At 50.9% G+C, this 17766-nt stretch overlaps 1 protein-coding gene across 1 annotated transcript; it reads left to right on the top strand.

Annotated features, from left to right (window-relative positions):
* Positions 1-1858: 1858 nt before the first annotated feature.
* Positions 1859-16139, top strand: MSL1 (MSL complex subunit 1). Its single transcript, XM_030541589.1, has 9 exons — positions 1859-2079; positions 4709-4930; positions 5059-5282; positions 7049-7431; positions 10315-10379; positions 10911-10978; positions 12246-12370; positions 12516-12588; positions 13536-16139. The coding sequence occupies exons 1-9, from the start codon at positions 1936-1938 to the stop codon at positions 13624-13626; spliced, it is 1395 nt and encodes a 464-aa protein (XP_030397449.1). The 5' UTR covers positions 1859-1935; the 3' UTR covers positions 13627-16139.
* The last annotated feature ends 1627 nt before the right edge of the window (positions 16140-17766 follow it).

Below are 17766 nucleotides of genomic sequence, written 5' to 3'. Positions count from 1 at the left end.
CCATGTACCTGCTGCTCCCGTCCCCATGTACCCTCCCATCTGCTCCCATGTACCCCTCCCATCTGCTCCCCTGTACTCCCTGCCCCCTCCCATGTACCTCCCACCCCTCCCCCATATCCCTCTCTTCCTCCTCCCATATACCCCCTGCCCCTCCCCCATGTACCCCCCGTGCCTCCTCCCCTCCCCTTCCATGTACCCCTCTCCCCCAGGTACCCCTCCCATATACCTCCTGCTCCCGTCCCCATGTACCCCTCCCCTCTCTGCCCCCTCCCATGTACCCCCCGCTCCTCCCCCATGTGCCCCTCCCCTCACTTTCTCCCCAGCCGCTCCCCCGCTGTCGGCGCATGCGCCGGGCGCAGAGCAGGGGGAGGCTGGTTTAAAGGCACCGAGGAGCCGCGGGGCCCGAGCGGCGGCGGCACCGAGCGCGCCGGGGGCGGGAGGCGGCCGAGGCGGGGCCGGGAGCGGGGGGCCCGGCGGGGGAGCGAGACTCGCGGCCGCGCCGCGCGCACCCCGCCGAGAGCCGGAGGGAAAATGGAGGCGCTCGGCGGCCGCTGAGAGACGGAGCCGCCGGCCCGGCCGAGAGAGGGGCCCGCCCCGCCCCGCCGGCAGGGGAGCAGCCCGGGGGGTCGGGGGGATCTAGCTCCGTCCTAGAGGGGGAACCCGGGAGACCCACTAGCCACCCCTAGGGGGGCACCCGGGAGCCGGCCCCTCCCAGCGGGGGGCACCCGGGAGCCGGCCCCTCCCAGCGGGGGGCACCGGGGAGGGACGACCCGGGATCCGGCCCCTCCCAGCGGGGGGTACCGGGGGGGGGATCTGGGATCCGGCCCCTCCCAGCCGGAGGGGGGGACCCGAGATCTAGCCCCTCCCAGCGGGGAGCACCGGGGGGGGACCCGAGATCGGCCCCTCCCAGCCAGGGGCACCGGAGGCGGGGAACCCGGGATCCGGCCCCTCCCATCGGGAGTACCGGGGGGGGGGACCCGGGATCGGCCCCTCCCATCGGGAGTACCGGGGGGGGGGACCCGGGATCGGCCCCTCCTAGGGGAGGACCCGAGGGGGCACCGGGAACCTCCCCTCCCAGCGGGGGGAACCCGGGATCCGGCCCCCTCCCAGCCAGGGGCACCGGGGCGGGACCGGGAGCCACCCGCAGTATCCGCCCCCGCAGCAGGGGGCGCCCCAGCCCGGCGGAGGCTCCCTTGGTCCGCCCCTCCCCGGGGGAGCCCCCGGCCGGGGCCTGCGCCCTGGGGCGGGGATGAGCCCGCAGGAAGCCGCCCGCTAGCCCGGCTCGCCCGCCGCATGGACAGCGCCGTCCGCCCGGCCCCGCGCGCCTGCTCGCCGCCTGCCCATGGCGCCGGGCGGTAGCGGCCGGGGCCTCGTCCCGCAGCTGGCCCGGGCCGGGAGAGGCGCTGAGGCCGCACCATGACCATGAGATCCACCGTCTTCAAGGCGGCCGCGGCCACGGCGCTGAACGCGGACAGGCTGGACTACGAGAGGCCGGGGCTGGCGCTGGAGCCGGGCCCGGAGGAGGAGCCGGACGGGGAGGCCGCCCCGCTCCCCCGCCAGCCGCCCCGCAAGCCCAAGGAGCCGCCCCCGCTGGGGGGACACAAGGGCCGCGGCGGGGGCGGCGGCGGCGGCGGGGGCAGCGGGCCGGCGGCGGCCGGGGCGCCCGGGCAGCAGGAGGAGAGCTGGGGCGGCCTGGTGCCCCTGCCCTGCCCCCCGGCCAGCACCAAGCAGGCCGGCGTGGGGGATGCCAGCAGCAGGCCCAAGTACCAGGCGGTGCTGCCCGGACACAGCGCCTCCCAGGTGGCGGCGAAGGACAAGGGCTGCCCGGCCGCGGCCAGCGCGCCGCCCCCGGCCTCGGCCACCGCGGAGCCGGGCCAGCCGCCTCCCGCCGCGGCCTCGGAGAGCAAGTGGAAGAGCGGCGTGCGGAAGAGCCCCATGGGGGCCGGCGGGGGCTCCTCGAACCAGGCGGCCTGCCTCAAGCAGATCCTCCTGCTCCAGCTGGACCTGATCGAGCAGCAGCAGCAGCAGCTGCAGGCCAAGGAGAAGGAGATCGAGGAGCTCAAGGCCGAGAGGGACACGGTAGGTGAGGGGTTAATGGGGAAGGGGCGCGGGCCGGGAGACAAGGGGTTAATGGGGGAGGGGCGCGGCACCCGAGGGGTTAATGGGCAAGAGGGGCGTTGTAACCAAAGGGTTAGCGGGCAGGGGGGCTAGTAACTGTCGATGAGTGGGGGGAGGGGTATGGCAACTAAAGGGTTAACGTGCCTCTGGGACGGGGAGAAGGGGCGGAGGGCCGTGGTATGTTAAGGGTTAAAGGGCTGGGGTCCGGTTGCCATAGGACTGAGATTAGAAACGGCCAGGGCAAGGAAAGGGTTAATTTAAAGGAGCCCATCGGGGATTGTGATCGGGTTAAGGCTGGAGCGATAGCGTTTGTGAAGGGTTAAATTAAAGGGGCCCGGCATGGGGCTCCTGCAGAGGCTTGGCAGGGAGGAGAATGGAGGCAGCAGAAGTAAAACAGGGCTGCAGCGAGCCATCTGGGTGGCAGGGCGGGAGGGCACAGAGGGCCCTTTAATTGCTGCTGTTTTAATTACTACAAATGGATAACACACTGCCCCCTTCCCAGAGCAAATTCTTTCCCTCCTCTTTGCTCCTCTCCAGGGAGCCTCCCACTCCCCACCCCCTTGTGCTATAAGGAGACCAGCCTGGGTTCCTCCCCCTCCTCCTCCTTTAAATGTTTCACACGTACTGAGGCAATGTACAGAAACAACATCCTGGCCAGTGTCCAGGCTCGGATGCTGCTGACCCGCTTTGCTGATAGGAGCATGGAAGCCTGGCCCACTTGCAGAGCTGGACTAATGCAGGGTTTGCTCTTTACTCAGATGCACGTCTGAGGGGGAAGGTTCACTGTGAAGCAGTGGTTCCCCCCTCCCCCAAGATAGCCTGGAGAGATTCATGGGGCGCAGGGGAACAGATTTGGAAAGCCCCACTGGATCAGAACCAAGTGAATATTTGTTAGCTTTTTCCCTGCAAGCAGGAGTTATTTAAAACTATCCAATTTGGTGCAGATTTCACAGGGCAAACCCATAAATAGTCCTCCATTCTCTCAAAATGTCACAGAGTCTGTTGGCCTCACTATCCTGTCCATAATCTGCATGCCTGCAGCAACCTAAAAATAAATTTCTTCCCCGTTCCTATAATTGTGTCCCTGCAGGAATGGTGGTCTGGTTTTGTTTTTTGCAAAAATCTTCAAACGGCTGCACATCCAATGAGTGGGGGATTATTTTCCTTGCTTTCCAAAGGAATGGCACGAGCCAGCAGGCAGTATTTTACTGGCATATGCTGACTGCAAGGTGGGATAGGGTCTGAGGTGCAAGGCACTGTCAAAACCTATCCTGGTGTTGATCTGAGTAAAGTGAACCAACATGGAGGTAGCAGCTGCTGTACTGCAGTCAAAGGGTGTGATGGGAGTTTTGACACGTGGGATTCTCTCCTGTGAGGGTTTAAAAAAAATCAAGGAAATAGAACACACAAGCCATGTGTGATAAGCCTGTGAGTCAAACAGAGAGACAAGCACATTTGAGTTAGTTCTCTCTGGCCCTCTGGTCTCCTGCTGTCTGCAGATGCATAATCAGTTCTAGAGGCTGTGTCCCCTAACTGCAGTACCTAGGCAAAGCAGGGGTTGAATTAAGGACACCACTGAATTTGTTTTCTCTCTTGTAATGAAGCTGATACCAACTTGAAGCTTAAAATTCATTTTCTTGGTGCATTGTGTCCATATGATTCAATTCTGTGGGACTGTGTGAAGGTTAAAGGTGTTGTCCTCTCTCTCTCTCTCACATGCACACACATCCAGCTTGATTTGGGACTGCAGGACCCACTGAAAGTCACTGTAGCTTGTGTCTCTCTCACTTAACAGGTGCTTTTTAAAAGCACCTGGATGAAGAGGTGGCTCTCTGGAATGCATTTCCTGCACAATTACAGAGCTGTCTGAATTATAAATCCCTACTGCATTTTAATCAGAAGCTTTGGTAAGCTTCTTTCTTTTCTTTTTTTAAAATCTATTTTACATTGATATTCTTCAGACCCAATTACAAATTACATGGCCTAGTTGAATGTGGAGGTGATGCACAAACTTTGAGAGCACCCAAAACTGCACCGTATTTGTCAATTGGAACGATTTGTAGCCATTTGTTCCCTCCTTGGATCATCGGATGGAGTTGGTTGGGGAACGAGGGGAAGCAATAAGTCAAATTACAAGTGAATATTTTATGGAGTTTTGAATGCAAAAATGTGGTTGTTTTGAAGCTGTGATGTCCAGGCTTCTTGTGGGTAAACAGAACAGGTAAAAATTTTAAAAGTGCCCAAGTCCCATTGAAAATCAATAGAATTGAGGCTCTAGAGTTACTTAGGTGCTTCTGAAAATTTTACCCCTAAACACTTTCTCATTTGTAAAGGTCTCTTATTACAACCCTGTTTCTTTTGTCCTTCTCCCCATGTAGCTGTCCCTGATATCTCCCCTCTGTAGCTTTGGGAGGGGAGTTGAATCATTTAAACCAAATTGTGCTGTGCCTTAGTGAGTCTGAAATATTAAATCAACCTGAAGCTGTAATGTTCACTCTAAAGTGAGAGGTTTGGCCTCAGGATTTCCAACTTTATAATCGGGATCAGAAATGTGTCTTGAGCGTTTCTAATTCATCTGATCACTCCACAGCCATCTTCCCAGCTTCTAGAGGTGAAGTTCATACTGGTCATTTTTCTTGAAACCTGCGTTGAGAGAACCATGGGGGTACAGCCTGAGCCGAATGACAATACTGTAATGAAGTCTCTTTGGAACTTCTTCCTCTCTGTGATGTCTTGTTATCTGTACAGTTTGGAGAAAGACTGTAATTGTAGCTCAGAGGTGGTGGACAGCAAGGCACAAATACCAGAACAGGTGTGGTGTGAATAAAATAAGTCAGGGTGTCTTTTTATTTGTTTCAATCAAACTGGACTTGGTGTAATTCTTCTCTGATGAAAGCTTGCCGGCGAAAGCATAAGTGTTGGTTTCTGTTCCTCTTTCAGCTCCTAGCTCGGATTGAGCGCATGGAAAGGAGGATGCAGCTGGTGAAGAAGGATAATGAGAGAGAGAAACACAGGATTTTTCAAGGGTATGAAACCGAAGAGAAGGCTGAGTCAGAAGCATCCGAGAAATTACAGATTGAATGTCAGCAGGATCTCTTGGACACGTCCCAGTCCCTGCCTCCGAAACACGTCTCGTATGGAAGAAATGGAAAAGGACATAAAAGGTACAGGACCCCTTCACGACCTTACTCTTAATAAGGGCTTGCCATGCATCAGTGGGGCCTGTGTGTTTGTACGCATCTGCTGTCATTCACATCACTTGTATAAAAGCTCATCGGAGCTGCCAGCTTTAATGCTGTTTCTCCTACACTAACTCCTGTCAGCTTTTCATTTAACGGTTTGACTGGCACATACCAAGAAGCCTGACAAATAAGACACTGGCCTGTTGGGTGACCTTGCCCAAGTTGTGTCTGTGCTCTGTGCCTCAGTTTCCTCGTCTGTAAAATGGGGAGAATGATCCCAACCTCCTTTCTAAAGTACTGTAAGATCTACTGAAAAGCGCTAAAGAAGAGCTAGGTGTTAACATACATGTTCGAATACCAAGCAGCAAGTACCGTCCATATTAGATGCAAAACAAAGAATATGCCTGGATTTTGTAAGTCTGGGGTAACTTAGGACAGCCCACTTGTGGATTTGCTCCTTTGAGTAATATTAGCTTGAAATAAAAAGCATTTTTCCATCCCGAGATGACAAGGAGTGAGTTCGCCGCCTTTACCGAGTGGGTTTGCCCATTTCTTGTCCAAAAAGTTTGTAACTTTGCGTGGCAATGTTTTTTTTGGGTCACTCATTGCTCCCAAGTTCACATTTATGTCCCAAAAATGCCTTCCTTTTTTTTAAGAGGACACTGGCAGCTTGAAAATCGGATTTTTCTCTGTCTCAAACTTGCCTACTGCTAAGTAACTTTTCTTGTTCTCCCCTCCCCCAACTTGTTAACTTGTGCATTTGACAGTTTAACTCTATTCTTAATGGTCTGTTTCACTTGTCTCGTGCACTAACATGAGTACATTCTAGTCTAGTATGTGTAGGTTTTTAGACTGTGTTCATCACCACAGTATCTGAGCGCCTAAGGCAAGGAGGGGAAACTGAGACACAGAGGTGAAGTGACTTGCCCAAGGTTGCGCAGCATTTCAGTGGTAGAGCCTGGAATAGAATCCAGGTCTCCCGGCACCCAGACCAGGGTCTTAGCCACTAGACCACACTGTTTCTCATCACTCATGCATTGATCGGGGAAGCTCACAAGCATGCTTTTCCTCAGGCCCTGCGAGAGGGTGCTTACTATAACAGCAAAGCTGAGCCTAATGAAAGAGCAGGCAGGTGTGTATGGGAAGGGAGTGGGGAGGAGGCATTTGTCTGATGTTGCTCTTGAGGGGTCCACCCAAAGACCCTTCTAGTTATCAAGGGAATAGGGAAATCCTGCACGCTTCTTTTTAAGACATACTTTTTTTTTTTTAAGGGTGCTGACTCAAAAAATAGATGGGTGACCTTCTCACCAGTTGGGAGTGTCCCTTTAACCCAGGTCTGGCAAATGTGCGAGTAGCACTCACTGTGCAGCTTTTCCCAGTTATCCATGTCTCTGGAATCTGGATTGCTGTATTGCAACACACTCTGTAAGGGGCTGCCATTGGTGGGTTACGGTTTGCATAGCACGCTGCGCCGTACCAGGGTGAAAGCAGCAGCCTCAGAGTGCACAATACACCAGTCTTCTGAAAATAAAACCCCTCAGCCTTCGGTTGCCTCTCTTACAGACTCTGCTGCCTCATCTCTGCAAAGGGACATGCATTTGGACTACAATGTAAATCTGTGGTTCTGGAACAACTAGCATTAGCTTTATGGCACACACGATACAAATACAGACACTGGGAAAATGAGTAGGCTGCTCTCATGATAGGCTAGCTGAATATGCTGCTAACCTCTCTCCCTTCTTTAACAGGAAGTCGGCATTTGGAAGTGCAGAGAGGAAGACTCCAGTTAAAAAGCTGGTGGCTGAATTTTCAAAAGTCAAGAGTAAAACTCTGAAACACTCTCCAGTGAAAGAGGAGTCGACTAGCTCTTTATCCGAAACTGTTTGCAAACGTGAACTGAGGAGTCAAGAGACTCCAGAAAAAACCAGATCGCTAGTGGACACTCCCTTAAAACCATCCACCCCATTGAAAAGTCCCAGTGCCCACCCCAGGGACAAAAGTTTTCCCAGCGAGACAGAAGATCTGCCGTACCTTTCAACCACTGAAATGTACTTGTGTCGTTGGCATCAACCTCCCCCATCACCATTGCCGTTACGAGAGCCCTCGCCAAAGAAGGAGGAGACTGTAGCAAGTAAGCGATAACGAACTTGCTCGTAGCTGCGTAGTGGTCGGTCTGACACACGTGCTTGCCACCTGAAGTGTTGCCCTCCTACCGAACAGATGCTCGGCAAACGTGAAAATAGGTGGAATTGCCAGAAAGCCGTGCTCTGTCATTCCCCGATTGCTGGAGGTGCTGGCTAGTAACAAACTAGCAGCCGTGGAAGGAGAGCTAAAGCCCCAGTTGTGTTCTGTGAGCCCGAGAGTGGCTCTGTCTGTGTTTTGCATTGTGCATACGTGACCCGGTGAAGGCAAAGTGCATCTCAGGATGTAGATTGTCCCTGGTTTTGATTTCACTAAAAAAGCCAAACACTCTTCAGCTCTGAGACCTCGAATGTGACAGTTGTGTAAAGGGGCCTTCTCTCTGGCCTTGTCCACGCTGGGATTTCTCCCTGAAAAGCTCCCCCCATTACTGCCCTGCTCACGTGTTCAGCTCCCGCAGGAAGGTGGTGGGCACCAGGCACTGATAGCCGCTGGCATCTTAATCGCCCTGTTTTCTAGGCCTTCTCTGAGCAGTGCTGACCAGTGCAATGGCAACAGAAGCCAGCAGCTGGAAGAGCCCTGTCTACACTAGGGCTCACAGCAGGATGTTTCTAGGAGGAATGGCTAGTGCAAGCCACGCCTCTGACTGCAAGGTGAACTCCCTTCTTCCTTGCCCTCACGGCCATGCTGGCACAGTCGACACATCGAGTTGCTGCCTCATGATGGCTGGGCAGGCAGAAGGAATCTCTTGGTGACCCACACGATCCTTGGTACAGAAACCAGTCGGGGGTGTCAACGTGAACTCCCTTTGGCCCCCTGCTCGCTGATCCCCCTTCCTTTAGTTTCCAGCCATCTTCTGCAGCTGCACAGAAGCGTTCTGTCTGCTGCTCAGCAAAGTGAACTAAGATCCCACAATCCCAGCCTGCTTTGCTCTTGGCAGGCAATATACATACAGCTCTCCTCAGAGCCGTTGTCTAGAGGAGGTCTGGGAGCAGTGGGGTCTGCTGCCCAGCGAGGTGTGTGGACAGGCAATGCTTGTGAGCAGGCAGCTGCTCTTGCCCCATGACTTGGGGAGGGGGAGGGGTGTTTTCCAATGTATTTTACCTTGACTCTGCCACCCCCCAACTCCTCTCTGCCTTCCCATCACTTCAAAATTCAAATCCTTCCTCAGTAATGTCTCCGGAACCTGTCTCTTGCCTGTTGGAGGGTAAGGTGGCCTGTGGCCAGACCAGACATTCCCACAAGCTGGATTAGTGAGCAAATCGAAGTCTAGTCTACTGTTGGCACTGGCAGTAGCTGCTGGTCAAGTGTGCCAAACTTGTGTGGCATCTCCCCTCTCTGTCCTGAAACAAGAAATAACCAGACACCCGCTAGTGTGAAGTGACCTTGAGGATCTGATTTCAGTGCACAGAAGTCAGGAAGCACGAGTTGATCATCCATGCTTTGAACTTGCCCTGTGCTGAGGCAGGCCTGGGGGCCGACGTGCACTGATCTACAAGCCAGAGATGATTTGAACAAGGCCAGTTCACAGGGCTGCCTTTGAAGCCTCTTTGTTTACATGGCAACGTCCATGCCCGTTTCTGGGAAATTGGGAAACAGCTTGCTGTTCGTCGCTGAGGAATTGTCTCTTGGTTGTGCTGTGGTGGTGGTGGTGGTGAATTTCACAGAATTCTGCCACTTGTGAAAATCAGGACAACGGACCAGTGAGGGGATTTGTAAGGAGAAGGGATTAATTTGAGGCCTACATTTTCCCCCATGTTCTCCTGCCTCTAAATCTTGTTGAGTGTCTAACTGCCAAAAACTGGGTTAGCTTTGTGGAAATACTTCAGGATCCCAGGGTTGAGATCTGTTTGAAAGCTCTCCTGGCAAAGCAGCAAAGATTGGGGGTGTCTTGGGAGAGGGCTAGTCCCTGATTCTGCAGCAGGGATAGAACGGGTCACGATGTAAATACTCTTCAGGCAAACAAGCTGAAAATCCACTTCCCTCATTTTCTCTCTTACCTGCCAAGTTCTGAGTCCAGGTGCCCTGGTTCCCTAGCAACAAGGAGCTGCTTTGATGATAAAATAACCCTGATATGTAAAGAGAAGGGAGTCTCCCTGAACAATGGCCCTTAAAGAGTAAGCAGCGGTACTTAGAGGCCTCTGAGTTTGCACATACACCTGGTTTCGCACTTGGATGTGGAAAACACAAACCCTAATAAATGTGCATGCATGACATGGAAGGCTGGGTTGAGGCCAGCTGAACATTTTGCCCCAATTCTTGCCTCCTCTCTAAACACAGCTCCCCTCATCCTTTTAAACAGCAACCAAGCGTGGTTTTATTGACGGGTTTTCTCCCCACACGGATTTATGGTGCTTGGGGTTAGCATGTAAAAAAAAGGAACAGATTTGACACACAGTGATGTTTGAAACTCCCTAGTCTAAGCACGTGTGTTGTACCAAACTGATCCCTTCTTTGTAATACAATTGTTTGGCTTCTCTTAAAGGTGAACTTTGTTCCCAGTTCCTGGATCACTGGGGGTCTGACATGTTATACTCCGAGCAGGCTACATAAATCAAGCTTGTAAATGATAGTACATATATTGCAGGCTAAGATCTAACGAACATTTCCTTGCGGTAAGAGAGCTGAGTTTCCGTTTGTAGCAGATTGACTGATGGTGAGTTGCTCTTTTTGTACAGAAGCATCTGTGCAGAACAGAGGGCTGTGTTTTCTAGTGATTTCAGCAGGGAACTGGGAATCAGGATTCCTGGGTTCTGTTCCCAGCTCTGGGCTAATAGTGTGGTAACTGGATGAAATTCTGTGCCCTTTGTTGTATATTAGGTCCCTTCTGGCCTGTGAAAAACTGACCCATGTTAACTCTTGTTTCCTTCCGCAGTTCCTTCGTGGAGGGACCATGCTGTGGAGCCCCTGAGAGACTCAAATCCTTCAGATCTCTTGGAGGTACATAGTCAACTAATGGTTTTGGTGAAGGAGACCAAAGAGAATAAATCACTGTGGGCCTGCGTGTGTACAACTTGTCGATGTAACAGAAATACCCATTTTACCATCGATCCAGTGGTCGGTTTTAAAGCTCGAACTTCCAGCTTGTTTCTGCAGGGCCATTAGTCCAGTTCGATCAGTAGGGACATACTAGTTTTCCTAGCTGGGCCAGGAATCTCCTACGTTTACATGAGCAGCCTCCTTGCCGAGCTGATATTAAATAATGGTAAAACCTTGGAAACCCTTGGCTGTTATTAAACTGTTTGAGTAAATGATTGCTGTAGTTTTACAACTGGGTGTCACCGCTGAGAGGTGACTCACCACAGAACCTGGATTTGGATTTGTACTATCCTGTGGATGTTTGTGTTGCAATTACAGTCACTCTGCAGCCCTTCCCTCCCTTGCAGGGAAAGTGGATTGCAGCGGATCAATGAACAAGCACATGCCCCTTGTGGGGGAGGAGAGGGCTAACGTCTGCTCTTATCTTCCCAGAATCTAGACGACAGTGTATTTGCCAAAAGGCACGCGAAGCTGGAGCTGGATGAGAAGAGAAGGAAAAGGTAAGGGCAAAAATTCTCCCAGCCTGAATATCGCAGTAGTGGCTTTTGTGGCCTCTGGCGCTCCAGGGCCTCTCTAAAAATGAGTGAGACTCAGACGTGCTCCAACAAGTGAAGAGGAAGGATGCCAGGTAATAGAAGTTTGTGGAGCTGGAGCTTTTTGTTCTACTTCTTAGTATGTTTCTCTTAATTTAAACTCACCTCCTCCTCTGTTCAGTCAATGTAGGGTGCAGGGAAGAGCCCAAGAGTGACCTGGGGGCTGGCAAACATGCCTAATGATGAGAGACTTGTGGAATTTGGTCTGTTTAGCTTATCAGAGAGATGGTTGAGAGATGAGACTTGAATGTGGTCTTCAGGTTACTTCCACACCCTCTCTCTGAGGGGCTTTAGCCAGGCAGGCAGACACTGAGCTAGATCCAGTCCTTGGAATTTGAAGTTAAAAGCAAAATTCAAGCTGAGAATGACCTGCAGGTTTTTAGAGGGGGTAACTGAACCATCAGAGCAGCTTGTGGGGATGTTGTTAAATTCTCCAACACTTGGAGTCTTTAAATCAAGCTGGGGGAGGGGAGAGTCTCTAACAGATGCTCTTGTGGAACCACAAGTTATTGAGCTTAATGCAGGAACTGCTGGGTGAACTGTTCTGGCCTGTCTGGCTGGCTGATCAGAATGGTCCCCCCTGGCCTTTCCATCTGTGAATTCTGTGTTTGTAAGGACAGTCGTTAGCAATGTGGGATCATAGATACACCTCTACCTCGAAGTAACGCTGTCCTCGGGAGCCAAAAAACCTGACTGCGTTATATCGAACTTGCTTTGATCTGCCGGAGTGCGCAGCCCTGCCCACCGGAGCACTGCTTTACCACGTTATAGCCGAATTCGTGTTATATTGGGTCGCGTTACATCGAGGTGACTAGATCCAATAGGTCGTCTAGTGCATCCCCCCCGGCCAGTATATTGATTCTTCCCTGTATTGTACTCAGAAGCCAGCTTAGCCGTCTCCTGTTCATGCACCAGCATCTGTGTCAGCAGGAAACTTGCATGGATCTGAGAACAGAAAAAACTTGCAGGAGGAGAAGCCCTTGCATGCTACTTGGTGTGCGTGTGTTCTCCAGTGTCTTTGCCCTAGAATAATGAGAGTGGCTGCAGATGGAGCAGATGCCTAGTCATCAGTGGATGTTAGGGAAGTGCTCTGCGGCCATCCATCCGAGGAGCTCAAAGAAGTACCAAGTATTGTTTACTGGATAAGGGTTTTTAACCGTTTTACATTTTCCAGATGGGATATTCAGAGGATCAGGGAACAAAGAATTCTACAGCGACTGCAGCTCAGAATGTATAAAAAGAAAGGAATCCAGGAATCTGAGCCTGAAGTTACCTCATTTTTCCCTGAGCCAGATGATGGTGAGTTCCTTATCGGACAGGTTAGGGGGAAAGGGGTGGGGAGCATTTGCTATAAATCAGCTGGTCTGTAGCTTTGACCTAGCCATGCACACCAATCAGCTGTGCAGCTGAGTAACGTTCTTCCATTGTGTTTCTCTCCTGACAGTTGAAAGCTTGCTGATTACCCCCTACTTGCCTGTTGTAGCATTTGGCCGACCATTACCAAAACTAACCCCACAGTAAGTACTGCTCACTTGTACGTTTCAGACAGGGTTCCTCTAAAGTGAATCCAGCAAAGGGGCTGGACCATGCTTGTGGAAGTGGCGTTCAGTAGGACACACACACAGCCGCCATGCTAGTCTCTAACCGGCCCTGAAACAGTCATTCAGGATGGGCAGTCGCTCAGTTACATTGATTGGTTGTGTACTCAGCTTCGGTGGAGTGGGAAGCCAAGTGACACCTCAGTGGTGAACGTCTGTAGGCAGCGTGCGGTCAGTCCTCGAGTACGGTGCTGTGTGTGGCCAGATCGGCACAGAACTGTGTGTGGCTGGCCTAGTGCAGCATTAAACGTGGAGGATGCGGTCAGTTCCCAGCTCCCCAGACAGAGGGTAGATGGGTGTGCTGGAGGAGAGGGGCCCGAAGGACGTCTTGTAGGAACAGTTGCTCTGATTCCCAGGCCTTTCCTCCGAGACCGAGAAGACTGCTCCCACCCTACCCTGAGGCTTTAGAATCAACAGTGCAGAATCAACCACCATATGGGAGCAGGACACCCGTCGCGGGCCTGCAATACTTCCACATGGAATAACAATAGAAGGGCAGGCACTTTGGTAGTCATGCTGAAGGCTAGCCCTGTTCAGATTTGCACCCTCATCTGAGGGGGACGGCAGTGGGCCCTGAAAGGTAGAGCACTGGATGAGGACTCGAAGACCTAGGGTCTAGTCCTGCCTCTTCCAATGGCTGGGTGACCTTGGGCAAATCACTGCACTTCTCCAGGCTTCCCTTTGCATCAGTTGATTTCAAAGCACTTTACAAAGATTAATCATAATTAGAGTCTATTTATTATAATTATTGTTTTGGGGGGGTGCGGGCAGTAATTCAGCTACACCGTCTCAGTCAAAACAAACCTCCTTCTGTTCTGAACTGGATGTTTTCATCATGGACCAAGGCCTTTTTCTCTATCTGACAGGAACTTTGAGCTGCCGTGGCTGGACGAACGAAGCCGCTGTCGGCTGGAGGTGCAGAAGAAGCAGACGCCTCACCGAACGTGCAGAAAGTAGCTGCACGGGTAGCGTTGCGATGGGCGTAGCGTGCCATCGGCGAGGAACTGTTTGTTATTCGGTCCCGTGAATCTTTATCCTCATGGATATTCTTATTCACTGATGGTTTTCTCCAGGCCTCTGTATTTATCCTGTTTTTCACAAAAACTTTACCTGGCTGATTAACTGTGGTTTATTTATTTCTCCTCCCCTCCCGCTTTCCTGATCAGCAAGTTCTCAAGCTTTATGCTGGCACAGCAGGGCTGGAAGCTCAGACCCCTTTTGCTCTCTGCCTAAGCTTCCTCAGCTGCTGTGGCCACTACACTTCATAAGAGGCTTTGTGAGGGTTGGGAAACCTAAAAACAGGCCTGCCTTGCGACCTGTCCCATCTGCGAGTCCCCGGGGTGGTGCCTGTGTGTGTTGGCTCAGTGTCTGGTGCCCATCATCTTTGTGAAGCTGATGTTTGTTTTCTTGGAAAGACATTCAGCAGCGAGACCTTGTAGATGAGACCTGCAGGCAGAGTTAGGCCAAGATTGTCACTCTGTCACTTGGAAACTCTGTGGTGAAAAGAACCCAGCTAAGAGGAGAGTAGATTTGGCTGCGACATCCTCTTGCCTGACAGGTCAGGCTTCTAGTACCGTGCCTGTGTTGTGCTACGTAGGGTTGCTTTTTTGTTTTTAAATAATGGGTGAAACTAACTTCATGAATACCCTGAGAGAGGCTGGCAGATGGTTCTGAATGTGCCGTGTCTCAGAGTGCGGCTGGATTGAGCACCGCATCTCATTGTCGCCACAAGACGCACCTGGTTAGTTACCTGTGTCAGAAATGGGTTAACTGCGCATATTCTGTAGTGAGACTGCCCTCGAATGCCAGTGTGGAAATGCTTCTGCAGATGAGACCGTTTGCCAGCAGCTATGCCATGTTCTAGATAGATGGGGGTGAAGGGTTTTTTAAACATTTTTTGTTTGTGAAAACAGAATTCGAGACGCACAATTGTGGTTCATTTTTATTTAAATGTTTAAGGACGGCACTGGCTGGCAAACCATTTGTATCTTGTAAAACGCTTGGATTGGCTAGAGAAACTTAGAATGGGACCTATGCTCTAGCTCTAGTAATTTGCTTCCTTTATGAAATGAACCTTCGTTGCTGTACTGCACTAATGGGTGATGCCAAATGCTCTGCTGTAGGTATAACTAGTACTGAAGTCTTGAGCCGAGGTGTCAAATTCGGACAACACATTCTCAATCACCTTTCAGGCTTCAGCGTGGACTGAAGTGAAAGCAGGAATGTTTGGTCTCTAAAGAGAGAACCCCTGTTCCTCCTGTTCACAATGCTTGCCTGTCTGATTGCTCCGCAGTCATTGTCCCACCTGACAGGTGTGCGGTTAGGGGGAGGAGCTAACTTCATTTCCGAAGATGTTAGTGGGCCAGGGAAGAAATGATCCCCCCTGCTTGGTCCTTTTGCGTTTGTAGTCTCGTCTGAGGCCAGCGATCTTCTCTCCTTGCTTTGGTTCAAACAGCTATAAATAGCAGTGCACAAATACAAAACCTGGTGGGTTTTTTTTTTTCTTTTCCCCCAGAGCTGGGGTTCTTATGCAATTTGGAAGAGAGGCTGATTCTCATGACACAGCAGTGGGTTGTGCTAGGGTTCCTACAGTAATGGTGTTTGGACCCCACGGAAAAGGGGAAAATCTCTAGAAGCATGGGCCCTGGTACCACACAAACTGTATAATTAGGGCTGGGCACTACATTTTTTTTTTTTTTTTAAATAAGGCTGTTCTTGGGTGTCCTGCTTTCGCATGATAGCGTGTGTCCTTAATGGATTTCTGTGCAATTAGGAGCCAAAATGTTAAATGGGCAAATATTAGCTTGAGCCTTGTTTCTTTCCTTGATGTTGTCTCTTCCAGGTCTGCATCGAGAGGGTTTTGCATTCTGGTTATACCCTGCATTAGTGGCTTTTCAGGGGTCAGAACACTGCTGAGTCCCAGTGACAGCCAGCTCTGAGAGGTAGCTGCCTGGCCTCCCACTGCCCTCACTCCCAGTGCAAAGCCGGTTTTCAAACTCGCCTTCCTGCTGCCATCCAGAAAGGCAGCCAGGTTTTATAAATGATCCTCTTTAATACACACTGATCCAGCAGTCATCAGCTACGAAGGGGGGGGGGGGGGGTGGGCCGGCCGGGAGTAGGGAAGTACAAAGTTAAATTTTCAGTGAGTGTTAGTGTGGAAAAAGTCTTATTTCTCCCAATATGGGGTACAACACTGTGAAATTCAATCTGCAACGGAAGGCCCTGCAAGTCTCTATTAGAACCGTTCTTTGGTTTAAAACCTTGCTTTCTTTAACCAAGTTTAAGCTAGTGTAAAAATAAAATCTTAAAAACAAAAAAAAAAGAAAGCTTGTCTGTATTCTTCAGCCTCGTTTTATGGCCATTTGACACATAGTTGTCTGTAATGCATACTTTTGATACCATTTCTAATGTGTAAAATCGGTCGTCTTGTAAATATCTTATTAAAAAAAAAGTTCCATTGTAAATAAAAACTATTGTGGCTGTTAATTTTTTGATTTTGTTTCAGTTTGTTAGAATTAACAGTGTTAATGGGGAGTATTAAACAATTCTGCCTGTATGTTTAAAAATTTAAACAAATCAAATTTTTTTTACAATAAAATAGAAAAAAAAAAGTACGTTTTGTGGTCATATTTGTCTCAAACCCTTACACGTCTTGTTTGGAAATTTTTTCAGACCCAATTAAAAATCTAGCCTGCTTCTCTCTGGCATGCTGGTGCCTCTCATGGAAATGAGGTTACCAGCTTTAGAAATGTCAGCTGCTGCCAGAGCTGGCTAAGAACTCTATGGACTGGAAGAACCATCTATCCTTGAGGCCTCGTCTCTTTCTCTCTTTTGGCGGTGGTAGAAACTACATTAAGGATCTTTCCTCTGAAAGCTTGAAGTCCTAACCTGTTAGCCATCAATTCCATAGCCAAAGATGTGGGACCCACTGTTGAAATGTATGAAAAAAATTAAAAATATTTCCTGAAACTGTTTGTATTCTGACTCCAATTTGCTCTGAAAGGCTTCTGCCAGAACGTGCTTTGGCTCTTTAAAAACTGCAAGGCAGATTGACCCTTGGTCTGGGTCAGTGCACGGTGAGTACTGACTGGCCTGTTGCCAAATGCTAGTTTAATAAATTCTGTAGGGAACAATAATTCTGGAGGCTCTCACACAGGCATTTGCTTCCGATTAATTTTTTGTTGTTCTCTTTACAAGTCTTTAAGCTAGTGGGTGGATGAAAAGGCAAAGATAGGCACTGCTGTTCCTAGATAACAGCTGAACAGGGGGTGTACCTCAAGTGCTGGAATACCAAATGCTGGAAGAGAGATGAACTATTGTGGAATATGTGATGAATCACCTCACTTTACAGAGGGTGAACAAGTGTGTTAGGTAGATAATGGCGCAGGGAATGTGTGGTCAACATGCCTGTGTTGTCTGTTTCTAGTGAAGGCAAGTGACACACTTTATCAGTGTCGGTGCCAGTCACCTCACCTCTCTGTGTCTCTGTTTCTTTTTCTGCACAATGTGGATGACTAATTCCCTACTGCCCCCCCCTTAGTCCCAAAGGCCCAGATACTCAAGGATAGCTGGGAGTTCAGCTCCCTCTCATTTCAGTAAGCACCTAAATACTTTTGAACTTTTAGGCTCCTAACTTCCTATGAGGAATGGGGCCAGAGTTACCAGCTTTTCACCCTAAGGCAGCCTCCCTTCACTTTCCTTGCTGGAAAATGATATATAGGACAATGTGAGGAGCGTGAACTGGAGCTACCCGTGGGGAAAACTTAGGTGCATGCGTGGTTGTGCAGCGTCCTGCAGGAAGGGTGTCTCTGTCTGTCTGTCCATCCCTGGATCGCCCCCTTCACTTGAAGTGATCTACAGCTGTGGGAGCCCCTTAGCAGTCTGCCCCCTCGCCCCCGTGTATTTCCCATGCTGGCTCCCAGACCTGGCATGACACTTGCCCCTCCCCCCCCAGAGAAGTGGGTCCAATGCTGGAGGGGCCCCCAGCCCCTGCTCCCCTGCACCAGGGCCAATCGGTGGGGGGGAGCAATGGGGCTCTTCGCCCTGCAGTACGGCCTGCAGAGGGAAGGGGCAATGATGTCATACCAGCATGACATC

Source organism: Gopherus evgoodei, chromosome 23 (assembly GCF_007399415.2).
Source record: "Gopherus evgoodei ecotype Sinaloan lineage chromosome 23, rGopEvg1_v1.p, whole genome shotgun sequence".
NCBI classification, from domain to species: Eukaryota; Metazoa; Chordata; order Testudines; family Testudinidae; genus Gopherus; species Gopherus evgoodei.
This window is presented reverse-complemented; position numbering and strand designations above follow the sequence as displayed.

What these genes read in the sequence shown, in the direction of transcription:
- MSL1 (XM_030541589.1), top strand. Translation starts at nt 1,936, where the DNA reads ATGGGGGCCGGCGGGGGCTCCTCGAACCAGGCGGCCTGCCTCAAGCAG. An exon ending in TCAAGGCCGAGAGGGACACG is followed by an intron (nt 2,080 to 4,708) that starts GTAGGTGAGGGG and finishes ATCACTCCACAG; the next exon opens with CCATCTTCCCAGCTTCTAGA. An exon ending in TTTCCCTGAGCCAGATGATG is followed by an intron (nt 12,371 to 12,515) that starts GTGAGTTCCTTA and finishes CTCTCCTGACAG; the next exon opens with TTGAAAGCTTGCTGATTACC.